Source organism: Maniola hyperantus, chromosome 2, assembly GCF_902806685.2.
Source record: "Maniola hyperantus chromosome 2, iAphHyp1.2, whole genome shotgun sequence".
Taxonomy (NCBI): Eukaryota; Metazoa; Arthropoda; class Insecta; order Lepidoptera; family Nymphalidae; genus Maniola; species Maniola hyperantus.
Genome location: NC_048537.1, coordinates 10,827,901 through 10,841,458, shown reverse-complemented (window position 1 = coordinate 10,841,458; position 13,558 = coordinate 10,827,901). Strand labels below are relative to the sequence as shown.

The 13,558-nt window shown below is 35.3% G+C and overlaps 1 protein-coding gene across 1 annotated transcript; it reads right to left on the bottom strand.

Annotated features, from left to right (window-relative positions):
- Positions 1 to 1,409: 1,409 nt before the first annotated feature.
- Positions 1,410 to 12,950, bottom strand: Snup (snurportin-1). Its single transcript, XM_034976513.2, has 8 exons — positions 12,586 to 12,950; positions 11,452 to 11,545; positions 10,557 to 10,727; positions 9,263 to 9,454; positions 8,263 to 8,393; positions 6,810 to 6,958; positions 6,071 to 6,438; positions 1,410 to 2,915 (listed from the first exon to the last, which is right to left on the bottom strand). Exons 1-8 carry the CDS (start codon positions 12,741 to 12,743, stop codon positions 2,823 to 2,825), a joined length of 1,356 nt encoding a protein of 451 aa, XP_034832404.1. The 5' UTR covers positions 12,744 to 12,950; the 3' UTR covers positions 1,410 to 2,822.
- Positions 12,951 to 13,558: the final 608 nt, after the last annotated feature.

The window sequence follows — 13,558 nt, the reverse complement described above, 5'->3', positions numbered from 1 at the left end:
AACGATGGTTAATACTTAATAACTATTTTCATATTGTTTGGCCTTTTGCTTTATCTATAGTGAGACCGTTTCATCTCTATGGTTTCTATGATCCCAAATCAATCATCAATACTTATAATAAAACTGTAACAGGTCAAATTCTGTACATTGAAGATATTTTGAATTTTTTTTTTCGAGGGCACTCTATAATCGATACTGAACCCAAAACTGTAATTTTTTTCATTTTTGTCTGTCTGTCTGTCTGTCTGTATCACGGCCGCGCATCACGCTGAAACTACTGAATGGATTCCAATGAAACTTGGTACGATTTGAGGTCATACTATGAGGAAGAATATAGGATACTTTTTATCCCGAAATTCAGCATGGTTCCCGTAGGAGAGGGGATGAAAGTTAAAATGTATACTGAGTTGTAATTCATTAACGCGTAGTCCGATTTCATTCATTCTTTTTTTGTTAGAAAGGGGATATTTTAAAGATTGTTCCGTAAATATTTCAAGGTCATCGGTTTTTAACCGACTGTCAAAAAGGAGGTGGTTCTTTTTTCTACATCGATTTTTCGAGGTTTCTGGACCGATTTGCATTTTTTTTTAAATCAACAAAAAAAGTTTTCGTGGTGGTCACATAAAAAATTCTGGATTCAACTCCTTAATCCTGATGCTGCAGGGTTACTGCCCGCCTGAGTTATCAAGATTCAGGAAGTGTTCATAGTGAATTCATATTGTAGGTACCAAGCAACGATTTTATTCTCAGACTTCAAGTCCCAACTCCTCAACCCTGAGGATGTAGGGTACAGCACCCTAAACTATAATGTTTCAGGAACTGCGGATGATGCAAAATCAATTTAGGTACCAAGCATAGGCTACATCATTGAACATCGGATCCTAACTCTTCAATCCTGATGCTGCAAAGTACTAAAGTCCTAAATCGTGGGGATTTTAGAATTTCTGATAGTGAATTGATATTTTAGGTATCAAGCAACGGCTTCACGATGACACTCCCAGTCCGAAATACTCCACCCGAGCGAAGCCGGGGCGGGTCAGCTAGTGTATAGATAAAGGTGAATCGTGTATATCTAGTTGTCATAGACATATTTGTAAGTAGATAGTATCTATAGTACCTACGCGACGAGTCGAGATGGCAATCGAGGTGGAGACGCCCCGCACAGCCCGGGCTAAGCGGTGCGGGATAGCGCGGACCCGTGACGTGCGGATGTGCGGGGCGTCCCCCGCCTCATACCCCGATTGCCATCTCGACCTGTCGCGTACTATAGTAATGGTTCGGGGTAAGGTGACGGCACTCGTAACAAGTTACCTTAGTGAGAGTGTCTAAGCACTCCTTTATACAATAATTATGATCTAAAGAATTGAAGTGAGAGCGAGGAGGGGGGTACCTAATTAAAAAACATCGAAATCTTGAAATTACTTATATTTTTTATTTTAAAAAATGTACCTAAGTAGGTACCTATTGTTATCGATTATGGGTTCAACTTACTGCGGACCATGCTGCGGTTGTAAGTAGTTATCTTAGTTTCATACCACTTTAACTTACAATCAACATCAACAGATGACTTACTAAAATTAGGTACATATGCAAAAAATAATTTTCACTAGCGGAAAACGCAATGTTCGAACAGTAATCCCCCTATTTTGCGTTGACCTTCACATCGATACAAAAATCACAGAAAAGTTTTCATTTTTTTATTTTTAGATCAAAGTAATATGCACTAGCACACAGGTAAATTTAACCGAAAAAATCCAATCAACAAAATTTTTCGGAATGTATACCTACCTAGGTTCTAGGTACTATACGAACACTCCCATGTGACGCATAGTACAAAGAGAGCTTTATAGCCCACTATACAGTATAATGACTCAACATAAGTGTATAACACGAATGCTAACTCTGCAAGGCTATCAAAGCAGCTCTAATAGTCACATTATGATAATCGAAATTACCCAACCAAAACAAAATATAAGCACCAATGAGAACTTTCAAATTTTAATAATATTATGTTCTTGTCTGAGATGATCTATAAAGCGTACTATGACTTTGGTTTGTCAGAAATATAAATTTTTAACTGTGTCTTATAACAGCAAAGTTAAAGTAAAGTTAAAAACGCGACAGATTTAGATTTAGTCCAACGTACTTGTATAAGACGTCAGTGCTTTCATGTGAGATGTCTCGTTTTATCTCTAAGTAAATTCTGGACAAAGTCAATGTACAGAACGCGGCAGAAAATAATGTACATCAACCTTTAGAATGAGATTTTGACTTTGTAGAGCGTTGTCTCTGTCAATCAATGTCATCTCAACAACAATGCTCAACAAAACAGCTATCTCTTACAAAATATGCACGTACAAAAATAGTTGACCTTAGTGGTCAAATACGCGACTATTTAAGAAAGATTGATGATAGTGAATACAGAACTAGACCGTTGGATGTGAGATCGGTGTTCTAGAGTTTACAAACTTTAAGGCTCTTATATTAATTTATTACAAAAAACAACAGAGTATAACGCATACAAAGTAAGAAGGGGAAATCGTGGCCGCCATATTGTGACGTTATAACGGTCAACATGATACGTTTAGGCAGGGTTAGCAAAAAAAATTTAGAAAAGAATTAATCTCGAACGAAAATGATTAAATCTTCAACATATTAAATTTTTGAAATTCTTCTTCATATTAAAAAAAATGTTTTCTATGCAAAATACTTTTCTTGCTAACAATACCTACTTATCAATATTAATGACAGTTGTCAGATAGAACAAATATGGCGTCTCTATTGTTACTTTGTATGCATTATATTAATAATAGTTTTAACGTTTACTTATTCACTAGTTCAGCGGCATCCGTTTTCTCTTCATCGGCGTCCATTGACACGCTCCTTGCTGCCTTCTCTTCGCTCTTACTCGTATTCTGTAATAATAAAAAAAACATAAAATATATTTCAATTACTTCCCCGATCCTGGACTATTTTTTAACAGACTTCAAAAAAAGGAGGAGGTTCTCAATTCGTCGGAATCTTTTTTTTTTTAATGTATGTTCCCCGATTACTCGAAAACGCCTGGACCGATTTTGAAAATTCTTTTTTTGTTTGAAAGGGTATACTTCAAAGTTGGTCCCATTTCAATTTGGTGAAGATCTGATGAACATCTTCGAAGATAGATACTGGAACTCCTCAACGGATAAGAGTAAATTGCTCGCGATCAGTGTAATAGCTTAGTAAACAGTAGATTTTTAACCAGTCATAGCATAATTCCATGGGGCCACTAAAAATTGTGAAATAAAATTTTTTTTTTTTTATGGTAAATTAAACCTGACTATTCATAAGCACTTTTAAAAAGTTTACATGAATAAAAAAACATTCTATTCTATTCTATTCTATTACAAAAAAAATAAAAACCGACTTCGTTACACAAACACTAAAAATTGAAAAATAATTTAATTTATTACCGATTATATTATGTATACAAGAGTTAATATAGTTCCATAATAATATTTTTTGGGGTCGGTTTTTGTTTTTAACTGACTTCAAAAAAGGAGGTGGTTCTCAATTCAGCCCGGTTTTTTTTTAGAAGACTTAATATCGACCTTATTCCATTCGAGTAGAGTTGTAATTCCACACATTGCGCTTATAATAGTAACTGTGAATAAGTGCAAGGTATTATGGTCGCAAGGCATACGCATCATGAAGTCTCTCTGTCTCTCTCGCACACAGCCAAGCCTATCAGCGTGACAGAGAAAGCTATTGTTTTGATATTACTACTATTATGAAATACAGCGTGTTTTTTTTAAACCCATCCGTCAGTTAACCGATAGATGTTTATTAGAATAAATGTTTTCTTAAAAAATTGGATCTGGAAGAATAATAAGAAGACAAACTTATGAAATACATAGTGTACTCTAAAGTTTTTTGCTATTTCATGCATCACAATAAAAACAGTGATGGAAGTTATCTTTTTATAAAGGATTAAAAATTAGATTTACAGAGATTCAGAAAATAATAATAATCAGTTTTTTAAACATGCTTCATAATAAAATGAATAAATAAATCTGAATCTGAATCTAAAATAACGTTTGTTTGAGTACTGTAAACGTGCCAGTTCTTGCTAACAGACCTGAAAATCTGGGCTTCTAGAACGACGACGGACGCACTGAAGTAGTTCAGTCCTCAAAATCAGCTAGTATAGGCTACTTGACTCATATCTAATTTCGTCCAATAAATGATTATTTATATAGTATTTTGCTTAAAACAACGAAATATATCAATAACAATTATTAAAAACGCAGGATGGATATATAAATCCAATTTAAAAAAATACAATTTTTATTTTTATTTGAAACGCAGAAAACGCTGTCAGCCATGATGTGACGTCACTAAATATGTAAACAAAGAAATGTCATTCCTATGTCACGCGGGGACTAACGTAGTATCCATATATATAAAATTTAGAGTCCTGACTAACTTATATATCAACGCACAGCCTAAACATCTAAACAGCTGGGCCTAGATACATGAAATTTGGTGAGTGTGTTCTTTGTAGGTAAAGAGAAGGTATCCACTAGGAAAGGATTTTTTGAAATTCCACCTCTGAGTGGGTTAAATGGAGGTTTGAAATTTATGAAGTCCACGCGGGCGAAGTCACGAGCATAAGCTAGTTTTTATATATTTCTAAAAACTCATAGTAAACGTAAAAAAATATCGTTTTCTCTTTATAAATTGAATAAGTTATTAAGTAAGACTTACAGCAAAGTGATCTTTGCAAAAATAAATTTGGGTTGAAGTCGTTAGTCATATAGGATCCCTTTAAGCAAGTCTTTGCGTGTTACGTATATTTATTTCACTGGGCACTCTAATCCACAACTTTCCTGTGGTCTTTATCGATGCGTTTTTTACATTCTCGGATGATGCAATAACGATAATTACTATATTTTTCATGTAAACTAGTATAGAAGTCATGTTTATTAAACTTTGGTAGGTTATGCTCAGTATATATAATGTACTCTGTGGTTATGCTGTTGTTTACAAATGCATGACGTCAGAGCACAGATAATCTATCGGCCAAACATGGCCGACAGTGTTTTCACCTGTCTAAGAAAAATATTTTTATAAATTAAAGTTTTACGGTTTTTAGGGCGCAAAAAAATATAGTGTTAATTTTTTTGATATAATAGGACAAATATTAACCATTTAAGACCAACTTAAAAAAATTGTCAAGTAGCCTATTGTTTGCACGCTATAACTCGTTCCTCTTGCGATGACCTTGTTACCGATTCACTCGAGTAGAACATATTACTATTCATTGAAGCAAGAAACATAGATGTACGCAATATATAATAAATATGCATACGATATTTCAGTCTTCGATTGATTTTGTAGTTTAGTTCACGCTGTATTTTTATTCTGTAGTTCAGTACTCAATATGGGAATGATGTCATCGATTTAATTATTATGAATCACTAGCTGATGCCCGCGACTTCGTCCGCGTGGAATTTGCTCCCGTGGGAACTCTTTGATTTTCCGGGATAAAAATTAGCCTATCTGTTAATCCAGGGTATATTCTATCTCCATTCCAAATTTCATCCAAATCCGTTCAGCCGTTTTTGCGTGATTGAGTAACAAACATCCAAACATACAAACATCCACACTTTCACATTTATAATATTACCAGCTGCCCTGGCGAACTTCGTTCTGCCTAACAGTCGATTTAAATTTTTTAAATTTTTCTCGTCCATCCTCAAGGAATATTATAAAAAAAGAATTAGCGAAATCGGTTCAGCTGTTCTCGAGATTTGCGATGAGCAACACATTTAGTGATTCATTTTTATATTATAGATTAGGATTAGGATTAGAGGATTGCCCGCGACTTGATCCGCGTAGATTTAGGTTTAAAAAATCCTAACTTTTCGATCTTCCGGGATAAGTAGCCTATATCTGTATATGGGATGAAATAAAAATCACATGGAAACTCAAAAACTGCGCTGTGAAAAGCTAGGAGATAGACAGATACCTACATTTTCGCATTTATAATATTAGTACGGATTATGTATTAAATATATGATGTATATACCTTACTCTTCTTTTCTTCCCTGCTTTTCTGCTCGCCTTCTTTGTTATCTATCTCTATAACTTTATCCTCCTTCTCCTCTCTCTTCTCACCACTGTTACTGTTATCTGTTTCCATAGTCTTATTCTCATTTATTTCGTCTGTCTTTGCCGCAGCGTTTTTGTCATTTGTTTCTACAGCTTTATTCTTCTCACTCTTCCCCATTTGTGTTAGGTCTTTGGTGCTGCCTTTAGTGCTATCCGTTTCCATGGCACTGGAGCTCCGACGTTTGTTTTTCTTGGCAAACTTGGCCTCGAACTTCTGTATAAAGTCTGCTTGATTCACATAATCAGCCGGTTTCTCTGCGATGTATCCGGGATGCATTGTGATATCTGTAATAAAGAAATTAGATTGGATGCTAGAAGGGATGTTTTAAACAAAAACCATGTTCTATGAAGTAGTCAAAACTAGTATGACATGAAAATGAAAGCAAAAACGAGGTGCAGCTTGTAAAAATAGCTTGTAGTAGAACAACAAGCTGTCGAGCGGCAACATCGTGTTCTCAAGCTGTCATTGAGTAATAAATAAAGTATAGACTAACCTTCACCAAGCACCTCAGGTAACATATATGGGAACAGCCAGCCCACTAGCGGCGTCTCTCCCGTCACGTAGTGCGCCCTCTTGTGGTAAAACAATAAACCGTCCAGCGGCGGAACATTTTTCTCAGACCATCATCTAGTAATGAAGTAAAGTATGGACTAACCTTCACCAAGCACCTCAGGTACCATGTAAGGGAACAGCCAGCCCACTAGCGGCGTCTCACCCGCCACGTAGTGCGCCCTCTTGTGGTAGAACAATAAGCCGTCCAGCGGCGGAACATTGTTCTCAAAGAGTGGGTATGTGCTTAACAAACTGTGAAAATAACCAAACCTTTATAACCATTATGGAGTAATAAAAGTAGTTGAGTAAAACTTTAGCTGTATTTAAAAATCCCGTAATTACGTAAGTCCCACAAATTGCTAATGCGCGTTGAGACGGCTGACATCAAAATAACGTCATTTCGATGTTATTGAGACATGGTTCCAGCACAATAGCAATTTGCGGGACTTATATACAATGCAATACCTATCTGAGATAAAATGTTAACACTTGGACATTATTTTCTGAAAACGTTCCAATCCCTTTCCAAACCCGCAATCAAAATAATATCCTGATTATATCCTGAATATTTCTTTGTGATGCAACATGTCATTTAACAGTCATATATAATAACTAGCTGATCCCCGCGGCTTCGCCCGCGAGTATCTAATATAGCCTATGTCACTCAGGAATAATATAGCTTTCTATTGGTGAAAGGATTTTCAAAATCGGTTCAGTAATTCCAGAGATTACCCCCTACAAACAAACTTAACAACTATGTGGCTAATTCCGTTGTGCACAATCTCTAAACTAAACTAAAATGGCACGTCTAAATCTAGTGCTATCCCTTTCATAGGATTGCTTGCGGAAAACTAGCACTAGGATAGCACTAGATTTAGAACTGTTAATTTAGTTTAGTTTAGAGATTGTGTACAAGAGAATCGGCCCCATTACCTCTTTATAATATTAGTATAGAAGTATAGATTGTTCATAATAATATCCCAATTTTGACTTGATTGTGGATTGGAATGTTTTTTAGAAAAACTTCTAGTTAATATTATCACTAAACTTTCAATTACAATCTTAAAATAAAATCGTTAATTATTTTAACATTGTTTATTTTACATTAATATACAGAAATAAATAAGAGAAGCGTAAAAAAATAGTTATTTAACACCACCATCCTAGCAAATTCGTCTGGTGAAAAGTTTTTAAAAATTCGAACTCTTCTGGTTTTCTTTCTCAGGTATTAAAGCTACTGTTTTTAGACTAAAAATTTCTAGCAGCTCGGTAGGATTAGTTTGCGAGCAGCATTACCTACTGATAACACTAATAATAATGTTTATTTCGCTGAAGACATGGGAAAATCTAGGGACATTAAACTGTTAGGGGAAGCCATATTAGTGCAAATAATACACCAAGCAATTTTTTTTTGTTTTCATTATAGGTATACGCTTGACCACAATCACACCTGATGGGAAGTGATGATGAAATATTAATATTAATATTTTACCACTCTAAATATTCCCCTTTGTCCCTAATTCCTAATGTAAGCTTGATTAATGCATAATACTTACTAGCTAATATAATGTGTCGTGCAGGGCATCATGGGAAGAATTTTAATTATAACTTTGTTTTTCTTGCTGATCGTTTTTGTGTCAGGAAAATCCTCCAGCTGAGTCTTCATCCAGTATTGGCGAAATTCAGTCTACAATAAACGTTGATACTGTGGCTAATTCTGTTGTACAGTGGCTAATTCCGTTGTACACAATCTCTAAACTAAACTAAAATGGCACGTCTAAATCTATTGCTATCCTTTTCATACTAAAAAGCAGAAAAGGATAGCACTAGATTTAGACCTGTTAATTTAGCGTTTAAACTACCGTGAGTGATTTCCATTCTAAATAATATCTGTCCCGGCTGTACTCACAACGTACAACGGGCTCTACGGCAGCGGCACGCGCGGCCCGCAGTCAAAACTCCCTCCCCTCAAAAAATACTCTCTTGAAAAAGGACCCCGGATGGGTTCGAAACTAGTCAGGCTAACGTCGACTAAACACGTGAGTACAGCCGGGACAGATATTATTTAGAATGGACTTGTTAATTTAGTTTACAGATTGTGTACAAGAGAATCGATGTGATAGTCTCTAACATAAACTTAATTGACAGGTCTAAATCTAGTGCTATCCTTGTCGGCAGGGAGCATTATGATAGGAATACTAATACATTTAGATCTATCAGATTAGTTTAGAGATTGTGCAAGAATTGGCCTCAATATTATGTATATGTGGCTCAAATTCTCTTATTGTACGTGGGATGCGAGAACTAATTCAATCAGGACGATTGCTTCAACGAGATAACTTGTTCTCGGCGATACGCATACTAACATTAGCGACTGAATATATTTTAATGTGAATGAATTCGCCTCAATGTGACCAAAGCTTTAACTTTCAATTCAAATTAAAGTAAACTATTTTTAGTTTGTTCATACCATCTCTTTCTTTCAACTTGTGTGAAAAAAGAACAGCAGTGGTTGCTATCAAATTAATACATTTTATGTAATACTTATTTACTTACCTCTCCATCTGTCATGGGTTGATTATTCCAAGCAAGCAGATCCAAGAGGTGCAAAGTGTTGGATTGCTCATGATAGAAGCAATCTAGTACACAACAATTTTTACGGTAAAAATTGTAAGGGTTGCCTCCTGGCAAGCCTGTGTAGCGATCAAATTTGAAATGGCCATACTTTGTGTAGAATTTTGTGTTGCCCTGGAACATACAATATTGGATCTGAGTATAATGAGAAAGTGTTTGATGGTTTATCCCTCAATCATGCTGCAACGGAGAAACGGATCAACGAAATTTTTTGCGTGGATATAGTTTGACCTGAAGAATAGCATAGGCTAGCTTCCAGGTTAGCCCTCCTTCTATCTTAGACTGCATCATCACTTACCACCAAAATGTAAAAGGCACCGGCAAATGTAAAAGGGACCATCTATATATGTACGATCATTTACTACTCACATTTAGCAAAATTAAATGATTTCATTTCATTTCATTTCATTTCACCAGGTGAGATTGCAGTCAAGGGCTAACTTGTATCTGAATTTAAAAAAAAATTACTTTTTTTTTTTTTGGTCAGATACAAGTTAGCCCTTGACTGCAATCTCACCTGGTGGTAAGTGACGATGCTGTCTAAGATGAAAGCGGGCTAACCTGGAAGGAGTATGGCAGTTTTTAATAAACCCATGCCCCTTTGGTTTCTACACGGCATCGTACCGGAACGCTAAACCGCTTGGCGGCACGGCTTTGCTGGTAGGGTGGTAACTAGCCACGGCCGAAGCCTCCCACCAGACCAGACCAGAAATTTAGAAATTATAAAATTCCAAATCCCCGCCTGGAATCGAACCCAGGACCTTCCGCTAATAAGACCACAGCGCTTACCACTGCGCCAGGGAGGTCGTCAAGACCATTCAAGTAAGCATTTGAGGAGCTGGTGCCCAAAACAATATAATTTTGTTTCTAATAAAAATACTTATTCGCATACTATATGCATACAAATCTGAACTTATTTTCAAGCAAAATAGCCTAAACTTAAGCCTAAAACTTCATGACTGATCACTATAATACAAATCTAACCTAAAACTGAACTAAAACTGAGTTTAAAGTTCATGATTTCAATCAAAACGGTACAAGTACAGTAATGTTTCTACACCTTACATCCTGTGTTTTGCTCCTGATCTAAAATTTAATTTTGTGCAATTACACCATTATTGTTCACCAGCTCATTTGAATCTGCAGACTACAGAAAAACATCAACAGATTTAATGTTATTTAAAGATCAATCTACAAAAATACAGTTTCAACTTACATTATTGGCAACAACAAGAACCCTCACACCCTTTGGACAGGGCACCACATACCAATTCTGTGCAAAATCACTAGGCTTCTCAATCATCCATTCTGACAACATCAATACATTACTGTAGGTGAGGCACGTTTTATGGAAGCCAGCGACATATATGTTTGGTCTATAGGGAACCTGAAAAAGTTAAAGAAATGTGAGATATAGTGGAACATAATCTTTAAACTTAAGCGAAATGACAGGTCAAAATATATTGCTATTCCTTTTATAATGCTCCCTGGGAGAAAGGACAGCATCAGATTTAGATGTCAATTTAGTTTTAGAGATTGTGTACAGCAGTTAGCCATACGGAGTGAAATGGAGTGAATTGATGATTACGTCAAATATTAAGCTATGGTGACATGAAATCAAAGAAAACTAGTAACCTTAGGGCTATCTAACATCAAATGTCTAACATTGGACGCCTGCCAGTGACATCGAAGCGCCGACGTTTTGTTGATGAACTGTCACAGGTAATTGTTATTCATACTCATCCAGATTTACACAAATTAATTGAAAATATATAGACAGAATACTTTAGACCTGTTCATTTTATTAGTTTGGAATCTGTAGCACTGAATAGTAATGATTCTGGGAAACTATATACATGTGGATTCAGCAGCTCTGCCAAATTTTCACAGATTTGTTCTGATACTATTCTATTTTTGGTTAAAATAGTCTTGCTAGGCTAAGAGTCATCACCGGCTCACTTCTGAGTACGGGTCTCCTCTCAGAATGAGAAGGGTTTGGCCATATCCACCACGGTCGCGAAGTGCAGATTGCCAGACTAAGAGCATTGAGATTTGTGTACAAAATGTTGTGTGTACAAAATATAGCTGGAATAATAACACCATGAACTTACCTTTTTGTATGGTTTGAATAGTTTACTGTTGTCTTCAACAGCATTAACAAGTTCAAGAATACCACGGAATCTATCTATTTTGCTATTTCGGTTACTGCAATGGTCACAAAAATTATACATTAGACATGGTTTATATGGCTGTGGCAAATGGAATAGACATGGTAAGGATATAAGTCTTCTCCATAAACTTAAATATATTATTATTTAATAGTAGTGCAAGTTATATTTCTGCCACTTGCCTATTTAGTAAAAACTACCTTATGAAAAGTAGGCTGCTAGTAGTGCACTGTGGATTAGTTACTAACTAATGAGACCTGGTGTCGATTCTCTTGTTTTTAAATTTAGAGTACCTGCATCTTATTATCAATAATAATATGATAAATGCTGTATGCTAACCTTTCACAGCCTATCCATTCAACCAATTTTGACAAAATTTGATACAGAGATAGCTTGGATCCTGGGGAAGGACATAGGCTACTTTTTATTTCGTACAATCAAAGAGTTCCCATGGGATTTTTAAAAACCTAAACCCACGCTGTCGAAACCCACGAAGTCACGATCACAATCTAGTTTTTGTATTGCTAAAAAGGGTGAAACATGAATGTTAAATTCAAGACTAAATTTTAGTGAGTGCTACAAATTTAAACAATAGGCTTGTGACAGGCAGGTAAAGTAAAGGTTTGACAGTTCTAAATTAAATTAGGTTTGTCTGTCCTTTTCTTCTTACATTGGTAGGAAAGAGATGCGAATGCTCTGAATTTTATTTACGCTCAGAATCAGTACCACCGTACCTATAGTTAGTGTAACGCAAAGGTAACGCATCAGCCTGTGTGTTAATATAAGGCTTGTGCCATGTTGTGTAGTAGATACTTTTCAGTATCTACACTAGACAGCTTGTGTTAAATGTCCATTGAATTGAATTCCATTAACTTTTTAACAGCATAGGTTCAAAGTTAATAGAACATTAAAACTTTGCTGTGAACTAAGTATGACGGAAATCTATCTCTTGAATTGAATTCCATTAACTTTTTAACAGCATAGGTTTAAAGTTAATAGAACATTAAAACTTTGCTGTGAACTAGGTATGACGGAAATCTATCTCGTTTACAAAATTTAAACTAGGTAATATATTACCCTTTTTGGGTCTCCAATAACTGAGCTCTCCGTTCTTCTTGACTCCCTGTTTTTCCCCAGTTCTTATAAAGGCCTTCGAAATCACTTTTCTCTTCTTTTGATTCTGTAGCATCGAGATTTGAAAGCGCTTTTTCCAAAATTTCCAAGTCGTCTTCCATTTTTATGTAGTGTTATTATGTTTAGATGTACAATTATAATCAAGACCAATTTTTATTGTTATAAGTTTATAACTGGAAAATTATATAAATTCTTCCTTTAATATTATCAATCCCCTGTTTCAAATTTCAATGTTAATCACCGACGAAAAATTTAATCACAAACCGGAACCCAACCGGCGCCCTATTTATTTGACGTTGACTGCAGTTGACTGTTCCGTGGTTCCAGTGACAGTTGACACTTGACATTCTATAGTCCTTGAAAAAATATCAATGTATCGATTTTTTGTTTCCGATAAATCAACATTTTTTAAATTGAAATAATTCATCAATTTGAAATAGTTCGAAGTATCTACATGAAATATGAAGGTGTCGAAAACGCCAAATTCTGCCTATTAGCATGCAATGTTATGTCACTCATCTATATTCTTCAAAATGGTAACGATATATCGGTATTTTTTGTTAATTATAAATTGAAATCGATATTAATACATTTAAAATTATATCGATACTTTTTGGCAGTTGTAACATCCCTGCAGCAACAACTCGACAGTTTTGATTATATATATACTCTTTGGTTCTGAAACGTTCGCCGCGAGGCCACTGGCATATTCGATTGCCAGTACAAAAATTTTTACTCAAATCAAGGGTAAATTTATAAGCGTTTATTATTATTCCCGTATCTTTATTACTTGATTAAAAAATAAATATAAATAATATAGGTACTTAATATAATAATAGGATAAGAATGACACAGTCAAACTAAGAAAATTATGAGCAATAAGCAAAGATCACTCTGTAATTTTAAGATTACTATG

Coding starts and splice junctions, on each gene's coding strand:
- Snup (XM_034976513.2), bottom strand. CDS start 12,743: ATGGAAGACGACTTGGAAATTTTGGAAAAAGCGCTTTCAAATCTCGAT. Junction 6,959..8,262: donor ACGACACATTATATTAGCTA/GTAAGTATTATG, acceptor TTATTTTCACAG/TTTGTTAAGCACATACCCAC. Junction 6,439..6,809: donor ACCTGAGGTGCTTGGTGAAG/GTTAGTCCATAC, acceptor TCTTTATTACAG/ATATCACAATGCATCCCGGA.